Source organism: Vipera ursinii, assembly GCF_947247035.1.
Source record: "Vipera ursinii genome assembly, chromosome: 1".
In the NCBI taxonomy this organism is placed as follows: Eukaryota; Metazoa; Chordata; class Lepidosauria; order Squamata; family Viperidae; genus Vipera; species Vipera ursinii.
Genome location: NC_139512.1, coordinates 293,036,870 through 293,063,263, shown reverse-complemented (window position 1 = coordinate 293,063,263; position 26,394 = coordinate 293,036,870). Strand labels below are relative to the sequence as shown.

The window sequence follows — 26,394 nt, the reverse complement described above, 5'->3', positions numbered from 1 at the left end:
AGGTTGTTCCACTGCTTAATTGTTCTAACTGTCAGGAAGTTTCTCCTTAGTTCTAGGTTGCTTCTCTCCTTGACTAGTTTCCATCCATTGCTTCTTGTCCTGCTTTCAGGTGCTTTGGACAATAGCTTGCCTTCCTCTTCTTTGTGGCAGCCCCTGAGATATTGGATCACTGCTATCATGTCACCTCTCACCCTTCTCTTCGTTAAGCTACACATACCCAATTCCAGCAACCGTTCCCTATTTTCCTAATTCACTTTTTCACTTTTCCTAATTCACTCTAAAGCTTTCCCTGCGCAGAGCCTTAAATAACACCAGCTGCCTGCAATTAGTGCAGGTTCGCATCCCACCAGGCTCAAGGTTGACTCAGCTTTCCATCCTTCCAAGGTAGGTAAAATGAGGACCCAGATTGTTGGGGGTAATAAGCTGACTTTGTAATAATGCTGCTTAGGGGGTGTGTGTGAAAGCCCTAATAAACAGGCATATACACAGAATGAAGGCTATTGCTAAGCACATTGATTTGTGCTTTAAATTGTCTTTGGAGAAGGGCAGGATATAAATGGGATTTAAAAAAAGACCAAATGGGAGATCCGCTCCAGGTTTTCCAGCCAGCCCGCCCAGTTCCTGAGTTAAATGTGTCCTTAGAGCTAAGCCGCTGCTCTGGCTGCTGCCTTCCCCACCTGCCTTTCAAGTTGGGATATACTACAGCTGCTCTTCAACTTTAGAAGGAAAGATGCCCAGACCCCAGCCTGTAAAAAATCACAGACTGCAGCTTCTTCTCCAATTGGTCCCGCTTTCCCTGCGCAGACTAAATGGGAGATCCGCTCCAGGTTTTACAGCCAGCCCTGTCCCTAAATATTCAGCACCCGGCGTATAAGACGACCCCTGACTTTTTAGAAGATTTTCATGGGTTAAAAAGTAGTCTTATACGCCGGAAACTACAGTAAGCTATATGAAGAGGCAGGATTGAAGCTTGATTAAAGTATAGTCAGTAAGTGCTTCATTACTTTGAATTCTATATCTCTAGGAGGTGATGAATTACATCCATGGATAGTAAAAGACATAAGAGTCTGGCCATATCTTTATGCATTGTATTTCAGGCATGTAAGAGTTAGCGAATTGTCCGATGATTAGAGGAGCAAATGTCTATATCTTCAAAAAGGGAAAGTTTTTATGACTACAAATCAATCATTGTGATATTAATGCCTGAAAAGATTCTAGAGCATATAATAATTTATTTGTAAGCATTTTGAAAACAATGTGGTAAGTACTAGTATATCATGTGTGCATTTATCAAGAACAGATCCTCCCTCTTATCTCACTTTTTGATTAGGCAACTTATTTAATTGATATCAGGCTTCAACAAAGCATTTGGCAACATGCCTTACTTTTATAATATACAGATTAGCAAGCACTCTGTATGTGCTGAATGGCATGACAATAGATGGATAGTTGGTCCAAACTATACTGAAAAGTGTTATTGTAAACAGTTCTTCATAAGTTACAGGTTTCAGGTGAGATGCCACAAATTAAATATTACCAGTTTTTCATTATTTTCATGAATGAATTGGATGAAGTACTGCAAATGTTTATCAGATTTCCAGATGCTAGAGATTTGGGTGGGATAGCTAATGTCTCAGTTTCACATTAGTTTTCTGCCTTCTGTTTTGGAAAAATGGGCTAAAAATAATAGAATGAAATTTTAAACAGGCAAGTGCAAAATTGTCCTTTGGAAAAAAATATATGCATGTACAAAATTGGAGATTAACTTCCATGGTAACAGTACTTGTGAAAAAAGATGTTGGAATAATAGCTATAAATATCTGTGCACCTAGATCTCTGCTCCACACTACCAGGTTCAAGTTTTCCTCAAGGTTAAATTCGAAGTGCTGGTAATGACCTGTAAAGCCTCACATGCTTGAGGTTGGCTATCTGAGGGAACACTTCCTAATTTCATCTATGTAGTTAGGTGGAGCAGTGAGGGCATGTTGCATTGGTTGGGACTTACTTAGGAGGAGATCTTTTTCTTTAGTGGCACCTGCATTTTAGAACATCACTCACAAGTCAGATTGGCCCTGATCTTGGTGGCCTTCTGGAAGGTCCTGAAAACATAGCTTTACAATCTGGCCTGAAAGTATGAAATCTACAAAGCGGATACAGGGAGTCCTCACTAACCAGGTTTTCAGTGGCAATTGAAATTATGACAGTGGTGAGCAAAGGGACTTACACTCTGTGTCTGAAGTTATGGTTGCTCCACCGCTCCTGTGATCTCATAATAAAAATTCAGGTGCTTGGCAGTCTGCTCACACTTATGACTGGAGGGGCATTGCAGCTGTCCCCACCTGCCTATCTTTCCTCCCACCTCAGCTGCCCATATGGTCCACCAGCATGCTAAAAGCTGCTCTGGTCCAGGACACCTCTGCCCAACTAGGCTTGGGAGGCCTCAGCTTACCACCCATCCCACAAGGCCCAGGAGGCCTCATCTGATTAGAGAGTCCACCAGCATATGCATAATACTTATCTTTAGGGGTTTTCTGCAATTGCTGACAGGCCTACTCAGCCTACTAAGTCTGCCTGTCACCATTCTCCAAGTGGCACCCTTCTCACAATTGCACAATTTGGAGAATGAGTTTCTGAACACCACAATTGTGGGCTCCATTCTCACAATCATTTGGAAGGTTACAGGATCACTTTCTCCCAATTACATTAGCTCAACTAATAGAATTTGTAAGGAACAATTGCTAGTGATTCCACATTTTCAGAATATGAGGGGATCCAGGTTTCTATTGGAGATCAGTCTCCTGGCCCACCAGCCTTTAAGAAGCTATCAGAAGCTATTATTCTGTAGAGCATTGTTGCAATTTTCTTAATTTATTGCCCTATTTTTATTTCATTCTGTTTACTTTATTGTCATTTATGTTGGTATTCAGCATAGCTTTTTAAAATTATTTTGTTGTGTTTACTGCAATATCCGGAGAGTCTATTTATTATGGCATGATATAAATAAACTTTCCCTTAAAGGCAGGTACTGGCTTACTGTTCTACAGATGTCAGACTTTTTTTGCACGTGGAACAAAGAGACGTTCAGCAATTTCTTCCAGTTGTACCCCCAGAGAATCCTCTCACTCTTTTGAGGGACTCACTCAAAGGAGCCACAAAAGATGCTGAAACCGTAGATGAGTAGTACAGAGAACAACAAAAAGATGATAAGGGTTCTAGAGACTAACCTATATGAGGTTAAGGGAACTCGGCATATCTAGCCTAATGCAGAGAAAGATTAAGGAAGACATGATAGCAGTCTACAGTTAAAGACATGAAGCAATGAGTGAAAGTTTGTTAAAGAGAGATCCTATCTGGAACTAAGGTGAATTTTCCTGACAGCGCAAAAAAAATGGCTACTACCTGTTCGTTGGATAGAAGCTGCAAGTCCATGAGGACCACCAAATTGTGCACTGGCAGGTTGAACTAAAAATGAAACTCACCAAACCCAGGGGCCACCTTCAGTGGTGCAGCTAGAGAATGTCTCTTTTCATGCCTCCTTTCGCTCTGTAAATCAAAGAAAACACTGGGATCCACGTGAGAAAAGAGGTTGGGTAGGTATGAGCCAATCCTGAGCCTCAGTTGCCCCCTCATTTCAAGTGGTGATTATGGTTTCACTTGGACAGCACACAAGATCTTCAAGAACAGTATGTGAGGTGGAATTCATGTTTGGGGACTGTTGAATTCAGTTGGGCTAGGCTAGAGGAACTGTAGAGAATGTGCTTTTATCAAGCACACAAACGTTATTCAGTACGGTTCCTCTCGCTGTAATCTTTTTCCTTTTTGAAATTCTTTGAAGCATTGAAATTATCACAGTTGTATTGTTTTTTAGCTAAACTATACCTTTTTATTAGATTACTTTTGTTCTATTGTTTATTATTATACTCTTGTCTTTGTGATAAATAAAATCTACAGTATGTGTTTAGATTTGTTGCTCTTCATTAATGCATTGAATAGTTTAGAAAATAGAATATAATCATTCATGTTTGTATATTAATATTAATTATTATTCTTATTCTCATTGAGTAGCAGTTAATTTCTTCTTTATTAACATAATACATCCAACTATGCCAGAGATATTAATCTTCTCTTTACAATTTTTTCCTGTACCCTAATTGTGGATAATATGTGCCCACCCTACTGCCCCTTTCACACTTGTTGCTGATATGTAACATCAAGCTGCTCAAGCTGACATGCCATAGGATATTTGAAATTGCAAGATAACAACTTCTGCTGAACCAAACATATCCTTTCTCTAATACACCTTGATGTGATGACAAGTCCCTAATATACCATGATATAATAATGTGTTTAGAGAATGTCAAGTTAGCATGAGTAGATGTATACTACAGTCAGATGGACAAATGAATTATTGCTATTTTTGTCAGAGTACTGTTACTTGATGGGTTACAAATGAATAAACCAGGATGTCGAATAATCATATACTGTATATTTCAGCAATACTTTGCCTCAAAGATTTTGCCTGGAGATTTAGTTCTTTACTAAGAACAATACTTTTCAATACCTTGTCATGGAACTGATGTAAGAAAACAACTTGATTTTCTGTTAATCTTTCTTAATTTATTTTAGGCTCAGATTGCCTTCCTTCAAGGAGAAAGAAAAGGTCAAGAGAATTTGAAGAAGGATTTAGTGCGAAGAATAAAAATGTTAGAATATGCTCTTAAACAAGAACGGTATGGTACTTAAGTTGTAGATACCTTATGAGCTGTTAACTGTTAAATGCAAGAACTATTTACTATCTTATGTCAAAATCAATACTGAGTGTCTTTTCCCTATTCTTCTCTCCAGTACAAAATAAAATGTTATGAAATAATCTATAACGTAAGTGCAAGTCATTTATAATAGGAAATGTTTGTAAAAAAAAACCCAGCCACCTTTAATTCATATTTTTTATAATTTTATTAAAAAGTTTAAAAAGTAAAGTTTAAAACTAGTGTAAAGAAAATGGAAAAGAGAGAGCTAAAAATGGAACAGAAGAAAAATACAAAGAAGTGGCTTCTGATCTTTACAGCAAGTTCCATCATCTTCTCCAACCATTCCTCCATTGTGGATAGTGCTAATTTTTTTCCATCCTTATGCATTCAATAATCTTGCTGCAGTTGTCACACACACAAGCAAACTTTTTTTCCAACTTTTGTACATTAATCCCAAAAGAAAAAGCTCTGCTTTCAATTATATATTATTCTTTAAAATCCTCTAAATCAGTGTATGTATTTGAATCCAGAATTTTTGTAGCTTTATTACATGTCTACCAAGCATGATAAAGTATTCCTTCTTGATGTTCACATTTCCAATATGAATTTAAAGTGCCTTTATATGTTCTAGACAATTTCTCTGATATCGTATAACAATGCCAGATCATTTTATAAAATTCTCTTTAAGATTATAACATAGTGTAAATTTCAATCCTTTCAGGCTTGTATTTTCCCACTGTTCCTTCTATATATTATAATCAAACTTTTAGCCCACTGTATCATACATTCTTTTATTTTTTTCTTCTGTTTCAAATTTCAACTAATTTATATATTTTAGCAATTATATGTTCATCATGTGTACATAATTGCATTTCAAACTAACCCTTCAAGTGTTCAAAACTTAAATTCTTTTGTGTATTTTAAATTGTTCTAATAATTGTAAATAGGAAAACTTTGGCAACTATACCAACAGTTTTTCTCTTGATTTTATTTTGTATTTCCCTTGACATAATTCTAATATCTCATAGTAAGTTAGCCATTTGTATTTTAGCCTATTACTGGATTTATTGTCTATAAAATGCCACTTGTGTTGAGAACCATAAAGGTGTTTTTGGGTGCAACCTGAGTTTGTATCTTGCATACTCTCAGTATTGCATTTCTAACATAATGATTTTTTAAAATCCTGCCACGGATACTCATACCATTTAAATATCAAGCCATGTCCTAAAACCCTTCACTTAGCAATACTCATTCTTTCATTCAAACCAAACAGTAAGCAGCAATATGCAATTTCAAATCAAGTAAACTCAATCCTCCTCTTCCTTTGCATCCTGTAACACCTTATATTTAACTTGCCACATCCTTTTACCACTGTTTAAATGGTGCATCAGTTGTCAAAACAGAATTGTCTATGGAGATTCTCAGTCATCCAGGTTATAGTTATCCCAAAGATGCTTTTTCACGAGGTAACTGGACTTTCTTGTTTTTCTTTGAAGACGTTTTGCTTCTCATCCAAGAAGCTTCTTCCGCCATCCAGTCAGAGGTGAAGAAGCTTCTCGGATGAGAAGCGAAATGTCTTCAAAGAAAAACAAGAAAGTCCATTGCCTCGTGAAAAAGCATCTTTGGCAGTGGTGGGATTCAGCCAGTTCGCACCAGTTCGTCAGAACTGGTAGCTCATTTTTTGTTGCCCAGGCCCAGAATGGACTTCCGGAAGTGGCATCCACGCAGAGAACCAGTTGTTCACATATTTGAATCCCACCACTGATATTTGGATCAAAACAGAATTATTTCAGACATAGCAGGTCTTGTCTGAAACAAAAACATCATTCTAGACAGGACCTTGATACATAAGATCAGAAAGATGAGCAGCTTGTAATATTTTCTATTGCTGAAGTTTCTTTTACTAGTTTTCTTAATTTGAAATAAGCTTTGTGGTAATTTATTGCATTCTGAAAACTCTGATCAAGTGAGATAAGAGATGATAAGAGAGATGAGCAATCAATTTGTAAATACTGAGTGCAGATGAAAATAAAGCACCATTCTAATTTTAATTTCTGACACATCAGTTAGACTGAATGTGTTTTCTTAAGCTCTATATTATATACTCTCCAAATTTTTAGATTCCGAGCAATCAAAATCATGCCCATGTGAGTCCATAATATCCTAAAAACATATTGCCTATACCTATTTTAAATGCTTAAGATTACTTAGTGTAATTTTGGTTTTATATGTATATGTAAATGAATATAATGGTTATGTTTATTTTTCCATTCATATCAATTTATGTAAAGCTTTTGCTAAATATCTTAAAGTAGAAATCACATAAGTAGGAACCTTGCAAAGATCTCATTTTTTTATCCCAAATACCATTCGTAGAATTGACATTACTGAGAAATTAGAAAGGTGACATTATTCCAGATATTAAAGAAAAGTTGTTGGATTTGTTTGATCTATCTGTTTTGGAAAAGGCAATATTTTCTACCAATCAAGGCGTGCTGCAATATCTGTTACTATGGCAGAGATCTTTACAATAATAATTTGTACTGATTATATCATAGGTATATATTTATTAGTAAACCAGTGACCATGTATAAAATATACAATAGATTTTTTTCTGTTTCTTTTCCTTCTTAATTGCATTTTTTGTTTTTTTGCCATTGTTTAAAGATTGCTTTGTTAATTGTATATGTTAATAATTCTAAATAAAAAAGAAAAATATTTTAAAAAATATTTGTTAATTCCAATTTAGTATTATAAATTAATCTAATCGCATATAGAAAAAAGCCAAGGACAAGAATGTTTGAGTAAAAATCTTACTTAAAATAGTTGGTTCTAATTAATTTTAGAATTCATCAAACTGCATCTGTGTTGTTTGCATGCTAATATTAAGCAGTTTTTTCTAAGAAATAAAGTATCCTAATAAACGTAATTGACATTCTTCTATCTTTTAAACATGATTCTCAGCAATCCGATTTACCTAAGCATTATTTTTATTAAACGATCTCCACAAAAAGTACATGATAATGAATTTATAATGTTTAAGATACCTCTGGATGCCATTGTTTTTATTTATATGAAATTCTTTTGAGTTATAATCTTTTTTACAAACCATAACATCAGCAAAAATGCAAAACTAAAGATTCTAATGTGATTATTTTAAGACTAGAGTTTCCTTGTAGATTATGTCATGATATTTTTCTTAGCAACTTTTTGTCTCTCAGTTTGGCAGCAGTTCTTATTGAATATTTGCAGACTAGTTAAGTATAGCTGAATTGGATTTGTGATTGTAACTTGTCAATAAACATTTTAAATAAAAACCATGAAATTAATTTACCCACATTTGTAATTTATATACTTTCAGTATGTATAAAGCATTGTTGTTGTTTTTTTAAAAAAAATAGAGAACATTTTGAATACATCTATGCTTGTGGGAATATGTAGTTATGAAAGAGAAAGGGGAGAATGGTGCTTTCCTACCCTAATTAATTCCTCTTTCCTTTATAGAGCTAAATATCACAAATTAAAATATGGTACAGAGCTGAACCAGGGAGAGATGAAGCCACCAAATTATGATTCTGGTAAGAATTAATTTGTGCAGAGCAAAGCAGTTGAGACAGAAGAAAAGACAAAGCTGTCATTTTGTCAAGAATGGTGGTCTGGAATAGTTTAGCATGAAATAGTGTTTAGGGCTCATAAGAGGCTGTTCCTTTTCACATGTGGTTCTTCCTCCTATGCTTGGCACACAAGACAGTCCTGTAACTTAAGTCTTCAATTTTGTCTCAACTGTGCCTTTATTTTACAGCATTACAATCATAATGAGTGATATGGGTAAATGACTTGATAGGCCTCTTTTCACTTTTTGTTGTAGTCAGAAAAATAACTTAGTTACATGTAAGTTAACAACTGGACAAAAACCTATGCATGAACTTTTTACATAGAATTTGTAAAATATTTGCTACTTAACAATTAATTGGGAAAGCAGATAGTAAAAGTAATATAAACAACATGGGATTCAGATTAATTGCATTGGAGGTGATTAGATAATTGAAATGGATGAATTTCTTGGATTCAAACTCAATTTGACACTGACTTCACTTCTTATAAACTTATTTTAGAATAGAAAACCACTGTAGGCAATGATAATATATTGTCCTTTCAGTACTATTAACCTAAAGTGTTCTTATTTTCTGTTTGAAATTGTAGGAATTCAGTGTATAGTCTTTCTACATGTTTTCATTGCCATTAAACATGCCTTTAACCGTGCTCTGTAGAGTATTTGCTGCAGAAATATACCTTTGGGAGTAACCATAGAATAATATCCAATGTATATTATATTTATTTAAATTTTGTATAGTATGTTTTGATTTTGTTTCACTATTTAAATAGGCTGGAAATATTTAATCAGTGCTAGACGATAAATTTGCACAAAACTGACTCCTCTTCTAACGTTGTTATAGTAATGTTAGTCTTGTCTATGTTTTTCAGATGAAGGAAATGAAACTGAAGTTCAGTCACAACCTAATAGTCAGTTAATATGGAAACAAGGGCGACAGTTACTCAGACAGTAGGTTGTCTAAGAATAATAAACTTAATAATGACTTCATAATATGGTGGGAACAACCAAAATATTAGTATCTATGCTATGATGATTGCAAGTAATTGGATACTATTAGTTCCTCTTTTCCTTAACTTACAAAAATTATTTCACTGTGGTAAAATTGACAGCTTTTATAATAAAATTGCTTATATGTTTTATTCATAAGATGTTATTTTTATTTTATTTCTTGTAATGTTTGGCTTATAAAACTCACTGCTCTGAATTCAGTATCTCCTCCCAAAGTAAGATGAAGAGAGGAGCCAATTATTGCTTGGTTTCCCCTTTATAAAAGAATATAGCTGAAGATGTGTGAGGAATTTTTCTTCTTGACTAACATAATGAATAATTGTGTATGCATGGATAGAAAAGCTCTCTACTTTTCATGGGAGTTGTAGAGGCTGGTACTGCAGGAGACATCCCCTCTGCAGCTGGTACAAGTTGACTTGTAAGCCTGTTGTGTCAGGCAAAGCCACATTATTCCTCTTACTACTTAAATTGTTGATCAGTTCTGGGTAGATTGTATCAAATGTTTAATACATTGATAGCTCCTGAATAACTGCAGTGTAATTGTTCATACAGATACCTGCAAGAGGTGGGATATACTGATACAATCCTGGATGTGAAGTCAAAACGAGTACGAACGTTGCTGGGTCTTTCAGGTGATGGTCCAGAGAAGGAAACTGACAAAAACCAAGGATCAATGGTGAACGGCACTGATGTTGAGATTAAACAAAAAGTGATGATTGGGTAAGTGTTCTTAATAATGAGAAATTGTAGAAATTGTACTTTAAAAATCTCTGTGTTAAAAATGTAGTATTATATGTTACACCGATATGATAGAATGTGGATGCTGTTTTTAAAGGAAGAAGCAGTTTCTCTCTCCTCATTTCTGTTTTTGTAAACTATGCAGTTATTATACTGAATGGAAGAAAAACCCCACCGCATGATTTTTTTGCTTCTTTCCCCAACCAATGCTATGCAGTTTTGAAAGACATAATGATGTGGTATGTCATGTTCTCAGCACTAGCATTGTCTCTGTAAGAGAAAAGTCAAGAGACCCAGTGATGATCGCTGTTTACTTTCCCGATGGCATTCCAGTAATTTAGCATACTGGTATAGTGCAAGGTAGTAAATAGCTTCTGTTGAATAATTTAGAACTTGTCACGGATGGAAATTGGAAGAAAGTAAAATACAAATTGTTTGTAGGAAGACTTAATTCATGGACTCTGCATTTTTGGCGGTCTTTACTCCTCTAGGAAATGTACCGGTAATTGGTGGGAATGTATTTTTATTTATTGTTACCAGAATTGTTATAAATCAATAAATGAAGCAGACTCAGGATAAGGAAACCTTCTTTAAGGGCAAATTTTGTATTTACTATTCCTCAAAGTAATTTAAGGTTGACCTGATGCTTCCTTAAGGAAGAATTAATTATTCTGTCCATGGTATTTTTATGCAAGCCAGTATGTTTGCTAATGTACAGATCCCAGTGAAACTTTTATACTCAAGAGCATCGTATGAGTTCGAATGCAACTTGGAAGATTTCAAGCCCATCCACGGAAACATTATTTTGATAGTTTGACAGACATAATACTACTCACACATGTTTCATAATGTTTAATGAAAGAAATGTTGCACTTCTTCAGATCAGCAGACTCCTTTTATAAAAGATAAGTACCATATCTCAGCATGAAGCCCACAGGGATACTAAACAATTAACTTTGATATTAATATCTAGCATTTCCAGTGTTTGCTGTGAATATGAAGGGTGCATCTTGCCATTAACAATTTTTGATAAAAGAAGAACAAATCAATAAAATGCCTTTTTTGGTATAGCCTTGCATGGTATACCAGATAGTTTTCATTTAATCTCTGCTTCTTTATTTTAATGTTTTTTTTTTGCAAATCGAGTAACCAATATTTAGATATGTGTTATTTTAATACTGGAAATATAATATATAATGTATAATAAAATTTGTCAAACATTCTGATTTTTAAGATTGACTTACGAAGGGTACCATTGTAAATATTTTTTGTTAGGCAATATTGACAGAAAACTTTCATTTAATAGCTTTTTGTTTTGTTAAAATTCAAAACAGAAATATGTCTTATGTTGATATTAATAGGTTCATAATTCACTGACTTAACTTCAGTTTGAAATATCATCCCTACAAAAGGTTTCATATATAGAGGAGCTGATATAAAGATTTGGGAAGAACTTAGAAATGTTTTTTTTAAAAAAGTTGCATTTGCTATACTAGATGGAACTTTGCTTCTGAATATGAAGGCCAGTTCATCTCAACATGTCTTCTTGTTAGTTCTTACTGTTCGCAGCCTGTGGCTTGCCTGAACAGAATGAACTTGCACTAACCCAAAGAAGAGACTTGGATTTTCACTGATCATCTTCCTACATCTTCAGCCTCCTACATTGCATCAAATGTTCTAAAAGATCTCTTCATCCTCAGGAACAGATACAGAGGCTTTACAGGAAAGAGAAAGTAGAAATATGCTTTTTGCAAACAAAATACTATTTAGTGTTCTTAAAATTCAAATCCTTCTTCTTTTTTCCAATATATCTTGTTCCTGGGGTTATAATTTCCACCATTCTTTGCCTCAGACTGGTTGGCCTTTTATGATAGCACATTTGACAGCATCATGAAACCAATTCCAGAAATATGCTAAAACATGTTACACCCATTGAAACAAATGCCCTAAAATTGGTTCAACATGGTTTAAATGTATAAGAATTTTTTTTAAAACCCCAAACTAGAAATCTATAGGAATATATTTAAGCATTTGTACTGAAGTACTAGCTGTCACAATTTAAGCTGATTTTCATTATGGTAAACAAAAATACTTAATTTTAAATATTTGTGCCTTTCCTAAACTCAAGCTCAGTTCAACTATGAGAATCATCATCATTTAACATATCTGGAAAGCTTTAGTGGAGAAAGGTTAATTTAGGATTAGGTTCTGTTGCTTCTCCTCTTCCTGCCATCTTCAAAACCAATGATTCACAGAGAATATGTATCATAGAGCTGAAAACTAATTTTTGCCTGAAATTAGTTCACAAAAGCTTTACTGAAAATAGGCAATAAACCATTGTTCTGTGAAAAAATATAAGTAGGTATGCTTCACAGAATAAGTATAAGTTTGTGTACTATATGGTTATTTTAAATTTGATGACATTTTCTTTGATTTTACTGTTGCGGTTCCCAAACTTTGTGCCATAGCTCCCTGGGGTGCCAAGTGAACTCACAGGGGTGACACAGGATATTTTAATTTTTTGAGGGAAACACAGCAGTTCTTGATGTCTTTCAGACACGATGGAAATTACTACCTTAAGGTAGATCACAGCTTGGGCTGGGGGGGGGGGTAGCCTAAAAAAAGATTGTGTGCCATGAAAGTTTGGAAACCTCTGTTGTACTGTTAATTTTTTTATTGCATCATTCAGTATATGTTATGATACTTAATGCTTACTTTGGCTGTCAACTGCATTTAAAAACAATTATGTAAATATTTTCAATATTTCCCTACTTGTACTGTATAAAATAATTTAGAATGTGTTTATCATGACTGTGCATTTTGGGAACTATAGTCTCAACATATTGGGAATGAATCAGGTTGGGAAAAGTGGGATTGACCTACATTTTCCTGATGTTTGTACAACATGTACCATTTAATCAGTTTTCATAACTGTGTTATGAAACTGTGCTAACATAAACCATTATATATTTTGTAATATATATTTACTTGGAAATAAGTTGCCCTGAATTTGCTGAGGCCTATTTATGAGTAAGCATGTATTGCATTTAAGTCTTGTCCTATCTTGATAGTGTCATTTACGAATATAAAACTTTTAGAAATTGTAGTTTTGCTTATGTTTCAAAGAAGTATTCTAAAGTGATCTTTCTTTGATGTTAGAGAATACCAGAGTTGGAAGAGACTTTGGAGGTCTTTTAGTCCAACCAACCCCCTGCTCAAGCTGGAAATGCTGTATCATTTCAGACAAATGGCTGTCCAATCCCTTCTTTAAAAACTCTTATTTCAGTTAATTGTGTAGTATCTGCTTTTTTAAATAAAGAACTAATTGTGACATGCAGGTTTATAGGACCTAGGTATGAAAATAAAGCATAGTGGGAGAGATTTATTTTAGTAATTGTTTTAAATTTATTCTCTTTATTTTTTAAAGAATGGGGGAAAAAATTGAAAATTTAACTTTTCCAGTCAATTTAAGTATTGGGACAATTGTTCTAGCTTCAGTTATTTTCTTCTTGCCTCCAATTGCTCTTCATTGTGTCAATAGAAGAATTTGCACAATTATTGTCTTTAAACAATCTTAAATAATTAGAAATATCTATAGCTTTAAACAGCAATTATTTTCTTGATTAATCTTAAGATAAGATGTAAAGTACAAACACGAACATTTTGTTTAGTGATAGAAGTACTGTTTAGTGATAGAAGCACTGTAACAATTTCATGTACGGTATGTTCATTTTCAAAAGTGTTATCATTAGCAGCCATGAGTCTGTGTATTTTCTCTTTCATGCTATCTTCAGTTTCACAATTGTTATCAGATTATTGCTTTTATTTGGTTGTAAGCTGCCTAGAATTGCCACTTGGCAAAATGGGCGACATATAAATTTTATAAAATAAATAATTGTTGGTAAAAAACATAAGGATCTAAATATGAATGGAGGGACCTGGGGTTGTGCAGAAAATAATAATGGTTTTCCCTAGTCCTTCTGGCTGCTTGTGCTGGAAAATGATTTTAAGGTAAAGGTGAAAATGAGCAAAAAATTGTCTTCCCTTCCTTGGTTTCAGTTTCACTTGGTAATGAAATCTTAAAATCAAAAATATTTGGATGCTCCCAAATGTTACTTGTGTAACATTATTACTATATCTCGCTTTATGTTTTTTACTTTCAAATATGTAAGTCCATCAAAAATGAAATTTGAGGTATGTTGTTGGATTTTATAAAGCTTAATGAAAAGAACCACAGGTAAATTGGTTTGTGCTGCTGTTTTAATTTTTATCTAGAAAACCAGATTTGACAGATTCTGCCTCTCTGCTAGAAACATTTAAATTCCTTGAAAATGCTGCTGCAGAATTCAGCGATGAAGAGGAAGAAGATGATATTGATGGAAGAGAGCGAACAGTCATGGATACATCAACGGTGGGCTGAAAACAAATTGGTATAATGAAGGTTGTACCAAAGGAACACTTGATCATTCACCTATTAAAAACTTCAATTGCAAAACACTTGGAAACTGATCAATGAAAACACTTGCGTATAGCAGTCCAAATATTCCTTCAATAATGGGCTTTCCAGTGTTCGGGGAATAGACATGCAGAGAAATATCTCAAGAGGAAAAAGAAAAAGAGCTATGCAGCTATATTGCATTTTATATGATAGTTAGAAGCCTAACTGGCTTTATATGTTTTGAGGTCTACATTTATATTAGGAGTTCCAACAAAAGAATACTTTTTAAGAGTCTGTTTTGTGTTCTCACACAAAGTAGTTATGAGAGGTTTAACTGTTCCCCAAATCTGTGGATGAGATGGCCGATCTCCAAATTTGATAAATAAATGGATATTTAATAAAATGGCCAGTTAGAAGAAACACTAGAGGTTGTTAGAAGGTTAAAGGTTGTTCTTCACCATCCTCTCCAGATCCTAGGGTGATCACTGCAATTCTCAGATGATTGTTCTAGGCAATTAGACATATTTCAAAATATAGGTATGAATTTAGATTAGCTGTTCTTTGTATTTTATAAGAATGCCTCTGGCACATATAGGCTTTCCAATGAAGAGAAATTATGTTAGAGGTTGGCAATTTGTTTTGCCAGGCCAGATAAGTCATCTGATGGATATTATGTATATATAATATATAATATAATTAATGTATATTTTACTGGCTGGTACCAAAAATATATTATCTTTCTGCTTATATGTGCTTATATGTGTTTAAAAAGTGCAAACATGAGAAAAATAGCACATAATGAGAGAAAAAAATTGTCTCCCATAGATTGTGAGAAAACGAGTACTGCCTGATAATAATGAAGACAGAGATACTGAAGAAGCCCTAAAGGAATTTGACTTCCTGGCTACATCTGATGAAGGGGATGGGGAATCTAGAAGTTCAGGAGATGGTACAGACTGGGGTAAGAAGAGAAAGAAAATAGCCTAAATGCAGTAATTTACCTGGAACTGGAGAACCATCCTAGGGAAATGTTATTTTAATTCTGGACATTCAACTTGAGCTGTTTCTTAATTTAACAGAATATCTAAAAATATTGAAGTTATTGCTATCTACTTTTACAGTTCGAATTCATTGCAGTCTGTATGGTAACTGCCTATGGGGCTTCTGCAAGCAAAACAAGGAAATAAATTCCAGACAAGTTTTAACAGTCCTTCCACTTTGCCTTTTCAAGTTTAAAGTGCCCCTCTAACTTGGTCATCTCCATGAGAGCGGATTCAAACCTATAGTTTTAGACCAATAGACTAGCCCTGAATCTGTTCATCTCATTAGACAAGTATATGGGGCAAATCCTGCTTTTTCTCACGTTTAAAGCCTTTGCAGCAGAGTCCATTTCTTAATTTCATGTAGTTTTACATAGTTTTGAGTAAAGAAATAGAGAAAATTAGTTTTGAAGATTAGCCTGTGTAATAGCAAAGTAATCAGAAGATTAAAGCCAGTTTTGTGAGGTCTTCCTGTTTATTTTTATTTTTCCTTGTTGATAGAAAGCTCTGAATTCTTCTGTGTTTCGTGTAGCAGTACTTTAAGCAGATTTATATTACAACTGCACTAGGTTGTATTAAACTGTGTAGTTCCTTAGAATAGGTGGTTAGGAGGTGACTGTGCAATCTTCAGTGCTGATTTGAGCTTAGAACTTTTCTGGAATGGTAAATTGTTCAAATTTGGTTCCCCAGTGAATCATAAATTAAGAATACTATACCATAATTTCAGATCCTAACAATATCCATCAGCAGGCAGAAGAGGAAATCCAATGCACGTTCCAGGAAAGTATAATTGAGATTTTTGAAAGTGAATGGTTAATCCCCTTCTTGCTTGCAAACATCTGCTTGTTGTGGAATTTGATGCCTATTTACTTCTCCAAATTGAAGTTTGCTGGCTACTGAAAAATCTGGCAAGGTCCAATGTATGACCACTCTTGACCTAACCCAAGACTACTTGCATGGGAATAATAAGGGAAGGAGAACTTTTAATTCAGCAGTTGTGGAAAACAAGCCATTTTTTTAGCATGCTGTGTGAAGCAATCTATCATAACAAGTGAACGCAATCTTTAATATACATTATCTTGATTTAAGATTTTCTCTAGTGTATTTTGTGCTTTTGTTTTCTGCTATTTCGGGGGAGAAAATTTGAAATGGAATTTTAAAAAATTCTGGCTATTCTATTAATGTTTAATGTTCATCATTACTAACCTATTTGCTGCAGATTTTATAGTCCTCCAAGTACCAGCCTTTTCTTTGGCATACCTCTCCATTTTATCCTTCCTACATATAATATGAATTGACCATTCCCTTGAAGTTGCTATATAGTCATGCTTGGTTAATTTTTGTAATTTCTCTTATGCTGTTATATAGAAAGCTACTTTTGTTTATCTACATACCTTGTCCCTTCCTAATCCTCACCTTTTACTATTTTTCTGCATTTGGATTTGTTGCCATCACCTTGGTAAATTTCCCATATGCCGTCTATGGTTTTTATTCCCCTGTGTATCATTTAAGTAGTGTGGTTTGAAGGTGTGGCTAACAGGACTGTCACATGGACATTTTGTTTAAGGTAAATCTCACCGAATCCCCTTTCACTGACTATTAGATAAGATTGCAAAGGGCTGAAATTAGAAATATATAACTATCCAATGAAAGAGTTCTTACATGCATGGGTTAATGGAGCACCTGTTTTCATACAACAATTTTCTTTTAAAACATTAGAAAGAGTTTATTTTTCAAGAGGTTATTTAAGTTCATATCTCTATGATGTACAAAATGAAAATGAGTTAAGAACACAAATCAAGAGTACCAAGTCCCTCATCTCCTATCCCACTCCAGTTTGTTATTGTTTGGAGGTTTGTCAATTTCCTCTTCATTCAGATTCTCAAAAAAAAAGTGGCACTGGGAAGTAAACCATACATAGTATCTGGCCAATGTAGCAGTGGTACTGTTCACCTGATGTACCTAATCAGTTTGTTGGTTTTAGGAATATAAAGGTAAAGGTTCCCCCGCACATGCGTGCTAGTCGTTTCCGACTCTAGGGGCCGGTGCTCATCTCCGTTTCAAAGCCGAAGAGCCAGCGCTTGTCCGAGGACGTCTCCGTGGTCATGTGGCTGGCATGACTAGATGCCAAAGGCACACGGAACGCTGTTACCTTCCCACCGTAGTGATCCCTATTTTTCTACTTGCATTTTTAATGTGCTTTCGAACTGCTAGGTTGGCAGAAGCTGGGACGAGTAACGCGCTCACTCTGTTACGCGGCACTCGGGATTCGACCCGCCAAACTGCTGACCATCTGATCGACAAGCTCAGCGTCCTACCCACTGAGCCACCGCGTCCCTTTTAGGAATGTAGAACCCCTTAAATCTGTATCATTTTCTTATTAGGTCCTTCACACTAGGAGTAAAGATTACTGTAACTCACCTCCACCTGGTTTCCTTGTTACTAAGTCAAGCTTGTATAAGCAGGTCATATGTCACAAAATAGCCAAAAACCTATACTGAAGTTGAAAAACTAGCAACTGCCTCAGATAGCAATTGTTCACAGTTATGACAGTGATCGAAAAGTAAGATTGTTACCATGTTAAAAACTAAAATTGTGACCAATACCTGCATTTATAACCTGCACAAGTCTGGAAAGCAAAGGAAAGCTGAAGTAAGATCATAAGCACTATTGTGGTCACATGCTTTCCCATAAAGTGACAACTTTGTTTAACAACCAAGTTGCCAGTCCTATTCTGGTCATTAAATGAGGATTGCCTGTATATCACTTGAGATTATTAAATACGTTTGCAGAAACTGCAAACTATGTAGATATTTGTCCAATGTTCCAAATAGTTTTAGCAGATTTCCAAGCCTTGTGGTTTTAATTCAAGTATTCAAATGGATTTCCTACTACTACGTAATACAGTTCTTAGAGTTCTTTCAGGCAATTTGTTTTAGCAATGTTAACTGTTCAAAGAAATTAACATTACACACAACTTGAAGCTTAGGTATACCATACACTATGGAAAGATATAGTGCAATAACTTTATCTTGGACTGTAAATAAATAGAGAAATTGGAAGGAAAAATCTTTTCCAGGACTCATCAATGGATATTTCTTAATCGCATGCAAGAAAGAAATGCTTAGATTTGCTGTTAATGCACCTTTTTTCCACTTTAAATTTTAACTTTCTTTTGTGAAGACTTGTGTAGTAGAAGAGAAATTTGACAATATGTTCAGATACACAAGCAAAACAGTGTACTTGAAATTGTTACAATTACAATTAAAATATTTTCTAAATTTGTTTTTCTAAAAATGTCTTAAGTAGGATAATCTGGATTAAATGAAAGATGATATTATAGCTGTAATTCTAAGGAACAGAAGAGATGATTAGAGATTAGATTTGAGTTAGAACATTTTCTTGGTGAACAAGATTGAATATGAAAAGAAATACAAGACCTTCAAATTTAATTTAACCTTTAGTGGCAGCATATTATATGCCAGTTGCTCTGCTCCTGGATTGGGAGGCCCTACTCATGGTCACTCATGCCTTGGTCACTTCCTGATTGAACCACTAGAATGTGCTCTACATGTGGCTGTTCTTTAGGAGAATTTGGAAGTTTCTGCTGGTTCAAAATGTAATGGTGTGGGCAATTATGGATGCCTGTTGTTCAAAATATGTGAATCCTCTAGTCTGTGAGTTGCGTTGGTTGCAAGTATGCTTCCAATTGAAGGTATTGGTAGATACCTTTAAAGTCCTTCATGGTTTGTGGCCAGTGGTCACTTGCGAGGCCATTTCTTCTTGATGGTACCTCCCACTCAGTAAGATCTGGCAGGAGAAGAATGTTCCAGGTTCTGTCTGTTGTGGAGTGTCATCTGAGGGGATCCAAGAAGAGAGTCTTTGTGTTGTGTCACCTGCCCTCTGAAACATTATTCCCTTCAAGCTCAGGTTCATCGTCTCTGCTGACCTTTCGTAAAGCCTTAAGTGAATTGGTTTTGTCATTGAGCCTAGGGCTCTGGATGTGTAGCTGAGCCTGTATTATAATTATGTTAATTGTTTTATTGTTTTTCTCAGCTGCTATTCACATTGTTTATAATGTTATTATATACTTTTATAATACTAATTGAAGTACTGCTAGCCACACATGTATTTGAGATGAGCAGCCCTATAAATTGAGTGGATAAATACAACATCATTTCACTGATCACCAGCTGCTGCCAATAAAGCATTTTTAAAAAATTAAATAACACAAAAAGGATGTTTCATTTGTTTTAATTTGTCTAGAAAAGGAAGACCAGTGTCTCATGCCCGAAGCCTGGAATGTGGACCAGGGAGTAATAACCAAACTGAAGGAACAATACAAAAAGGAGCGCAAGGGGAAAAAGGGGGTGAAGAGTAAGTGGAAAACATTGCACCATAGATCCACAAATCCTGCCTCTTTCACTTCACCAGTGCTATCTTTATTTCAATGTTTTCCTCAAACTACTTACTCTTTTTCTTTGTTGCTCCTGACTGCTTTTGAGTTTACAGTTACCAGGGGTGGAAATTAATACTACTGTACTTAAAATCTAAATGTGTTGGTAATGCTAATATTATGTACATTGACGAAATAATGTACAAAATGCATTGAAGAGAATTTTTGACGACTCTAAAACACATCTTGCTAAGTTTTGTCCAAACCAGGCAATATTCATGTGAGCAAACTTTTGCAGTATAAATAGCATCGTGTCATTTCTCCTTATCTGCATTTCTGGGATTTTGAGGTCAAAGATAATACTGCAATAAATGGGGATTAATCTTTTTCTCTCTGTATATGACCTGATTTATATTTGTCTCTGTACTATGACCAAATCCCCAAAAGCCATTCTGTAGTTCTATATATTACAAATGACTTGGACTTCGCATTTTTCTGTAGAGCAGTTTTTAATACTCAGGTTCTTGATTAACCTGAAAGCAGCCTTTGACTTTGAGTGCAGATTTCTTTCACAGATTGTCTTATGACAGCCTAGGGGTAATTCTCCTTACATAAAGTCAGTAGGTTTATTGGATGTTATAAAAAGACATTTCTTGCTTTCCCTGTTTTTCTTGCCTTTTGTGCATACTAGTGTTTTAAGTATGTATACATAGTTGGGTGTAGAGTGTCTGATATTTAATGGCATGTTTCAAAACAAAAACCTCTATAGTACAGGGAATATTGGAGTAAAAAAAACGAACAACACAAATAATAAACATAGTATATAAATAATAAAATCAGCATATAAAGAGAATTTTGTAGAGAATTTTGGTCTGGACATATCCTTAACAAGAGTGAAAGTTAATGAATTAATTTCTACCCTTGTTTATATTTTACTGTTTGCTTCATGTGGGTCATGCTGTTTTCATAACTTGAATGCAGGGCTCGAAATGGAAAAATGTTTATTAAAATTAGTCTTGATGTAGTAACTGAATTAAGTTGAATAATATATATAAACCAGGCAACCAATTGGATCACTTTTCAAAATTTAATTTCTAGCCCTGTGCATCATTCTGTTTTCCATTTTCCAAAATATAAATATACAAGTCATAGATTTAAATTCCATATACAGAAATTGTATTTGTAAATGCATACAGAATAATACAAAAGCTTACATAATAATTGAACGGTACCAGTGAGGTTGACATTTACAGGATGGTTAATTTAAATTATTGAAATGTTTACAACAATGATTTAATGAATTAGCTTATTTCCAATTGTTAGGTACATTATTATGTACAAATTGCTAATTTTTAGCATTTTTCCTAAAGTGATTTGTAGTATTCGTTGTCTTACTATCATGGAATTAAAAAGAATATCTAATATTTTAATTGGATTACTGTTAATATGAGGCAGTGCAAAAACATTTTGTATTAAAAGTAACATAAATATAATGGCAAAAGGCACACTGGACACTGGAATTTGATGAAAAATACTTGCTGTGCATACTTGTTCATATCCACAAACCAATGAATAAGGTGACTTATGAAGAGTGAAGTCTCTCAGATGAAGACTAGCAAGTTGCATATATTTGCCTCAGAAGTCATTGAGAGGCATTTCTTAAGAGGAGAAACATGTAACTCCTGGAGCCTTTTGAGAGAGCATGCTTTGTGGAATAGTCATCACCTAGTCAATTCCTTGTATTCCTCCACTTGAATTTAATGGGAAAGATGAATAGGCCTGTACACTAATTTGAGATTGCTCATAACTAACTTGTAATATCTGTAGCACTCCTATCCCCTACCATGTCATTCAGTCAAAACATTGTGTACATAACATTATTAGCAAAAATTGGACGTCTGCCCAACTTCTCCAGACTTTCGTATGGCTTAAAGAACTGAGCTGTTGTGAGCCAATCAACTTAACTAAGCAGTGCCTACTTTAAAATGGTGGTCAATTCTTATTCCACTATTAGTTAAGTTAATGGATTTCACTGTGAAAATTGTTTGCTATCTCCCTTCATATTATATTTTGGAATTTGTGCCACTTTGAGTCTATCTATTCTTGTAAAGTATTCCACAATTTGGGAGTTGTAATCAAATGAATAAACAATGTGAGTTGTAAATACACACAGTATGAGTATCAGGCTTTTAAATACAGTATAATGTATCAAGTAACACAGACGGCTGGAATTCCATCAGTTTTCAAATAATTTTGTGGATTGTTAACATATATTGTAGCTTTCTAAAAGTTTACTTTTCAAGATTAATTGCCAATACTGATTTCACAAGTGAAAGACAGCACCTGCAAGTTATATTTCTTTTCCCATCCTTATTTTTGGGAAAACTCATTAGAACACTTCCTGAGCAGTGTGAGTTATGTCCCTTAGAAATGCAGGATAGGCATTTTAGTTGACAAAATGACTCCCCAAATACATAAACGTGCTCTTTGTGCTAGCTTCTGCTATTCAGTCATAGATACAGATACTTAGTTTTATGTGCTGTCACCTCACCAGTATTGCAGCCTCTGTCCTCTAGCAGATGATTGATGTTAAGCTTGACAAACAGGAAGCTATTTTGCAGGATTTATAGTTTGGCACACTTGACCAAAAGATTGGGGGTCTAAATTAATATGCAAATTAATAATGTGTAGTCCATGTGTGAGGTGAAGAGTTGGGGGGATTTGACTAGAAATTCTTTGGTAAACCAAGTGGAACCCAATCATTTATGAAACTCACAGCATTTTGAAGCTTTAGAGGTAATGATGGGCAAGATTGATATTTCCTTCTGTCTCCTCCAAACAAAATTTGGCTGATAAAAAAGGGTGTGAAGTACCTTTTTGCCATTACAGAAATTGCAGTACAGCATCTGTTCAGGACAAAAGGCTACTGAAAATGAAATTAATTTTTATAAGCTATATTAACTTTAAACTAATTATGTTCTTTTATCAGACCAATGAAAAGTTAAATGTAGGAATCTGAGTTGGGTGGACCTGAGTCTTCAAGTATAAAACTAGATCTAATTTTGATCTGATCAATGAAAATGTCAAATTTTATATACTGTATATTTGCAGTTTTTAAACATGAATTGAATTATGTACAATCAAAGCAAATATTCATAATGCTACTACCATTTAAGAGTTTCATCAATAATAATGGGTCAAATGACTGGTATGAGGATATTTCTAAGATTGGCCAGGCTATTGTAGCAAGGCCTTCTGAGCAACATTACATTCAGATTTGTGTTGGAATGCTTTTAGCTACTAACAATAGTTGTATTTACTAGAATAGGAAAAACAGTTATGGACTGTGGGTAAGATATTTTCCCATTCTTAATTAAACTTACAACAGGAAAAACTACCGAAGATATGTTTCAGCCTCAGTCCTTTATAAAACAGTCAAAACAGGGATGTGGGAAAATGATGGAGCAAAATACAGGTAAGTGTTGAGAAAGGCATGGGGTCTTCACCACATGTAGTTTGAGGAAGAGCAAAAAGTTATTCTTGCTTGATTTTGTCCCCCCCCCCTTTTTTTAAGCAAATCACTTTTTTAAAAGATTGTGGCACCACTGATAAAGCTGTAGCCTTACCCCATTTGGGGAAGTTTTCAAAACTTGTGCAAAAATATATAATTCACAAGTATTTTTATATTCAGAAAACTTTGTGTTTTATCATTTGCTTTCACCTGGTTTTTATTTTACATTTTGCAAGTTCATAAAAGTGAATAAAAGTGTGAATGTATGTATGCACACCTTTGTTTTCATTATTATCTCAGCACCTCATTTCACGCTTTTAACTTAGTTGTTGCTGAAGCTAGTCCTCTCTACTTGAATCACATTCATGTTTTTCTTTGCTCGAGGTAGCACCCATTGTCATTAGTGCTGGAACAACTTTGACAGTGTTAATGCTAATTCAACCTTTGCACTTTTTTTGGCTAGGACCCAACAGGTCAAAACTGCAAGATATGCTTGCTAATTTGAGAGATGTTGATGATCTCCCTGCATTACAGCCTTCTGTTGTACCAACCACACGACCCAGTACTTCGCGGCTTATTGAACAAGAGATGAATCGAACAGATGAAGGTAAGACGTATGGATACACACACACACACAGACACACAGAGATATACACATATACACACATACATACATAACACATACACACACACACATAACAGGGACGTGGTGGCTCAGTGGGTTAGGACGCTGAGCTTGTCGATCAGAAGGTCGGCAGTTTGGCAGGTCAAATCCCGAGTGCCACGTAACAGAGTGAGCGCTTGTTACTCATCCCAGCTTCTGCCAACCTAGCAGTTCGAAAGCACGTAAAAATGCAAGTAGAAAAATAGGGAACACTACGGTGGGAAGGTAACAGCGTTCCGTGCGCCTTTGGCATCTAGTCATGCCAGCCACATGACTTTGTAAAGGTGGCACTGGGAAGGTAAAGGTAAAGTTTCCCCCGCACATGCGTGCTAGTCGTTTCCAACTCTAGGGGCCGGTGCTCATCTGTTTCAAAGCCGAAGAGCCAGCGCTTGTCCGAGGACGTCTCCGTGGTCATGTGGCCGGCATGACTACACGCCAAAGGCGCACAGAACGCTGTTACCTGCTTTCGAACTGCTAGGTTGGCAGAAGCTGGGACGAGTAACAGGCGCTCACTCTGTTACGCGGCACTCGGGATTCAACCCGCCAAACTGCCGACCATCTGATCGACAAGCTCAGCGTCCTAACCCACTGAGCCACCGCATCCCATATATATATATATGTGTGTGTGTGTGTGTACTGCTCAAAAAAATAAAGGGAACACTTGAAACAACACAATGTACTGTATTTAATAGTAGGATGTCTTATTTTCTGTTCCCTTTATTTTTTTTGAGCAGTATATATATATATGCTTAGATTAGGTTTAACTTCTAAAACAATCTTAATATTTGCAAGTATTAACATTTTATCTTAGTAAAACAATTGTTTTAAAATTTAATGTTGTATTAAGTAATAGAAGTTGTTTTAAGTAGACTAGGTATAAGCCTGTAACTTTTATTTATTAAATAGGATAAATAAATATATACTTGAGTGTTTTCCCCCATTTTTAATGTATCCCAGTATATTATCCAATATTCAAAAGATTAATTTTAATTAATAAGACCACATTTTAAAAATAATTGATCAAATTTACAACCTTTGTTTAAGTATTTTCTGCCTACCTTACATGACTAATTTTGAGGGTGGAACTCACAACATAGTTGTTCCTGTGACAGCTCTGTATCTAATAAAACACCGATTGCATTCTTAAAAAAATATTTTTCTAGCAATGCTTGGTAATTGGTAATGTCAGTTGCTAAATTAGTCCTGAGTTCAGTGAAACTCGAATTGGTGCTAGGTTTTTAATGTTTATGGTTTAAACATCTTCACCAGAGTTTAGGGGATGTCAGTGTCCGTGTTCTTCTGTTTATAAGAGCTTCAGGTGTGGGTGTGTCAAGTGAGAGTCTTGTGATGGGGAGGTTACATCAGGTCAGGGTCATTGAGAGGTGTACTGGTGGGGGAGGGGGCTTGTGTGGGTTGTATGAGGGTCGATGCTGTCTCTGGTTGGCTGTGTGGTTGAGTTGGACTCTGAGGGGTTCATAGGCTGGTTGTAGGTCAATGTGTCTGTTGATGGAATAGCTTGTGGAGTGCCAGGCTTTGATGAACTCACGAATGTGGCAGGTGGTAATATGGCTGATGATTTTAGTGTTGCTTCAGTCGAACTGATGATGTTCAAATAGGAATTTTGTGAATATTTTGAAGCAGCAATAGAAACATATCGATAATACTGTATTAGGCTAAAACTCAGCAAACTAAGAATTAAAACACCGTGTAATAATAATGCTTGCTAGTGAACCTTGATCATTTTGGTGTCCTCGATTAATCTAAAAATCTATTGTTACTAGACTAAAATAATGAATTAGGAAAGTTAAGTAATTTCATAATTTGAATAAGAAGACTTGCATGTACTTATATAGGATTTTAGAAATATTTCTGCTAATGAGAGCTACTTATGATTTGTGAAAAAATATCCCAAGATGCTAGAAAAACACTGAACATAAATGGCTTAATAAGCATTATTAAAACCAGCATCTCCAATACTAGATTTATTCGCCATCAACTATCGTTAAAAATATTTCTGGGCTAATATTAGTGCGATCAAATTAAGCAAATGAGAAATTAAGAAAAATACGAAATGATCCAAGAAATGGATCTTGCTAGTTCATCTTGTGGTACACGAAAGAATCAAATAAAAGGAAAAGCATCGAAGGTGTAGTTCAAAGCGCTGGAGGTTGTGATATGAGCAAGATGGTTATTCCCTTGTCTTCCAGAGTTCTAAACCTGATGGATACCATT

The 26,394-nt window shown here is 35.0% G+C and overlaps 1 protein-coding gene across 4 annotated transcripts in view; it reads left to right on the top strand.

Annotated features, from left to right (window-relative positions):
* The window catches only part of STRN (striatin), a 49,704-nt gene that overhangs the window by 9,507 nt on the left and 13,803 nt on the right, over positions 1 to 26,394 (top strand). For 2 of the 4 annotated variants that reach the window (XM_083367416.1, XM_083367415.1), the window contains exons 2-10: positions 4,627 to 4,730; positions 8,256 to 8,329; positions 9,237 to 9,315; positions 9,928 to 10,095; positions 14,389 to 14,524; positions 15,377 to 15,512; positions 19,858 to 19,968; positions 23,376 to 23,462; positions 23,962 to 24,105. In XM_083367416.1, coding sequence (XP_083223542.1) covers positions 4,627 to 4,730; positions 8,256 to 8,329; positions 9,237 to 9,315; positions 9,928 to 10,095; positions 14,389 to 14,524; positions 15,377 to 15,512; positions 19,858 to 19,968; positions 23,376 to 23,462; positions 23,962 to 24,105 — 1,039 coding nt within the window. The remainder of the gene's footprint in view (positions 1 to 4,626; positions 4,731 to 8,255; positions 8,330 to 9,236; positions 9,316 to 9,927; positions 10,096 to 14,388; positions 14,525 to 15,376; positions 15,513 to 19,857; positions 19,969 to 23,375; positions 23,463 to 23,961; positions 24,106 to 26,394) is intronic. The other 2 variants (XM_083367418.1, XM_083367417.1) reach the window with 1 other exon arrangement.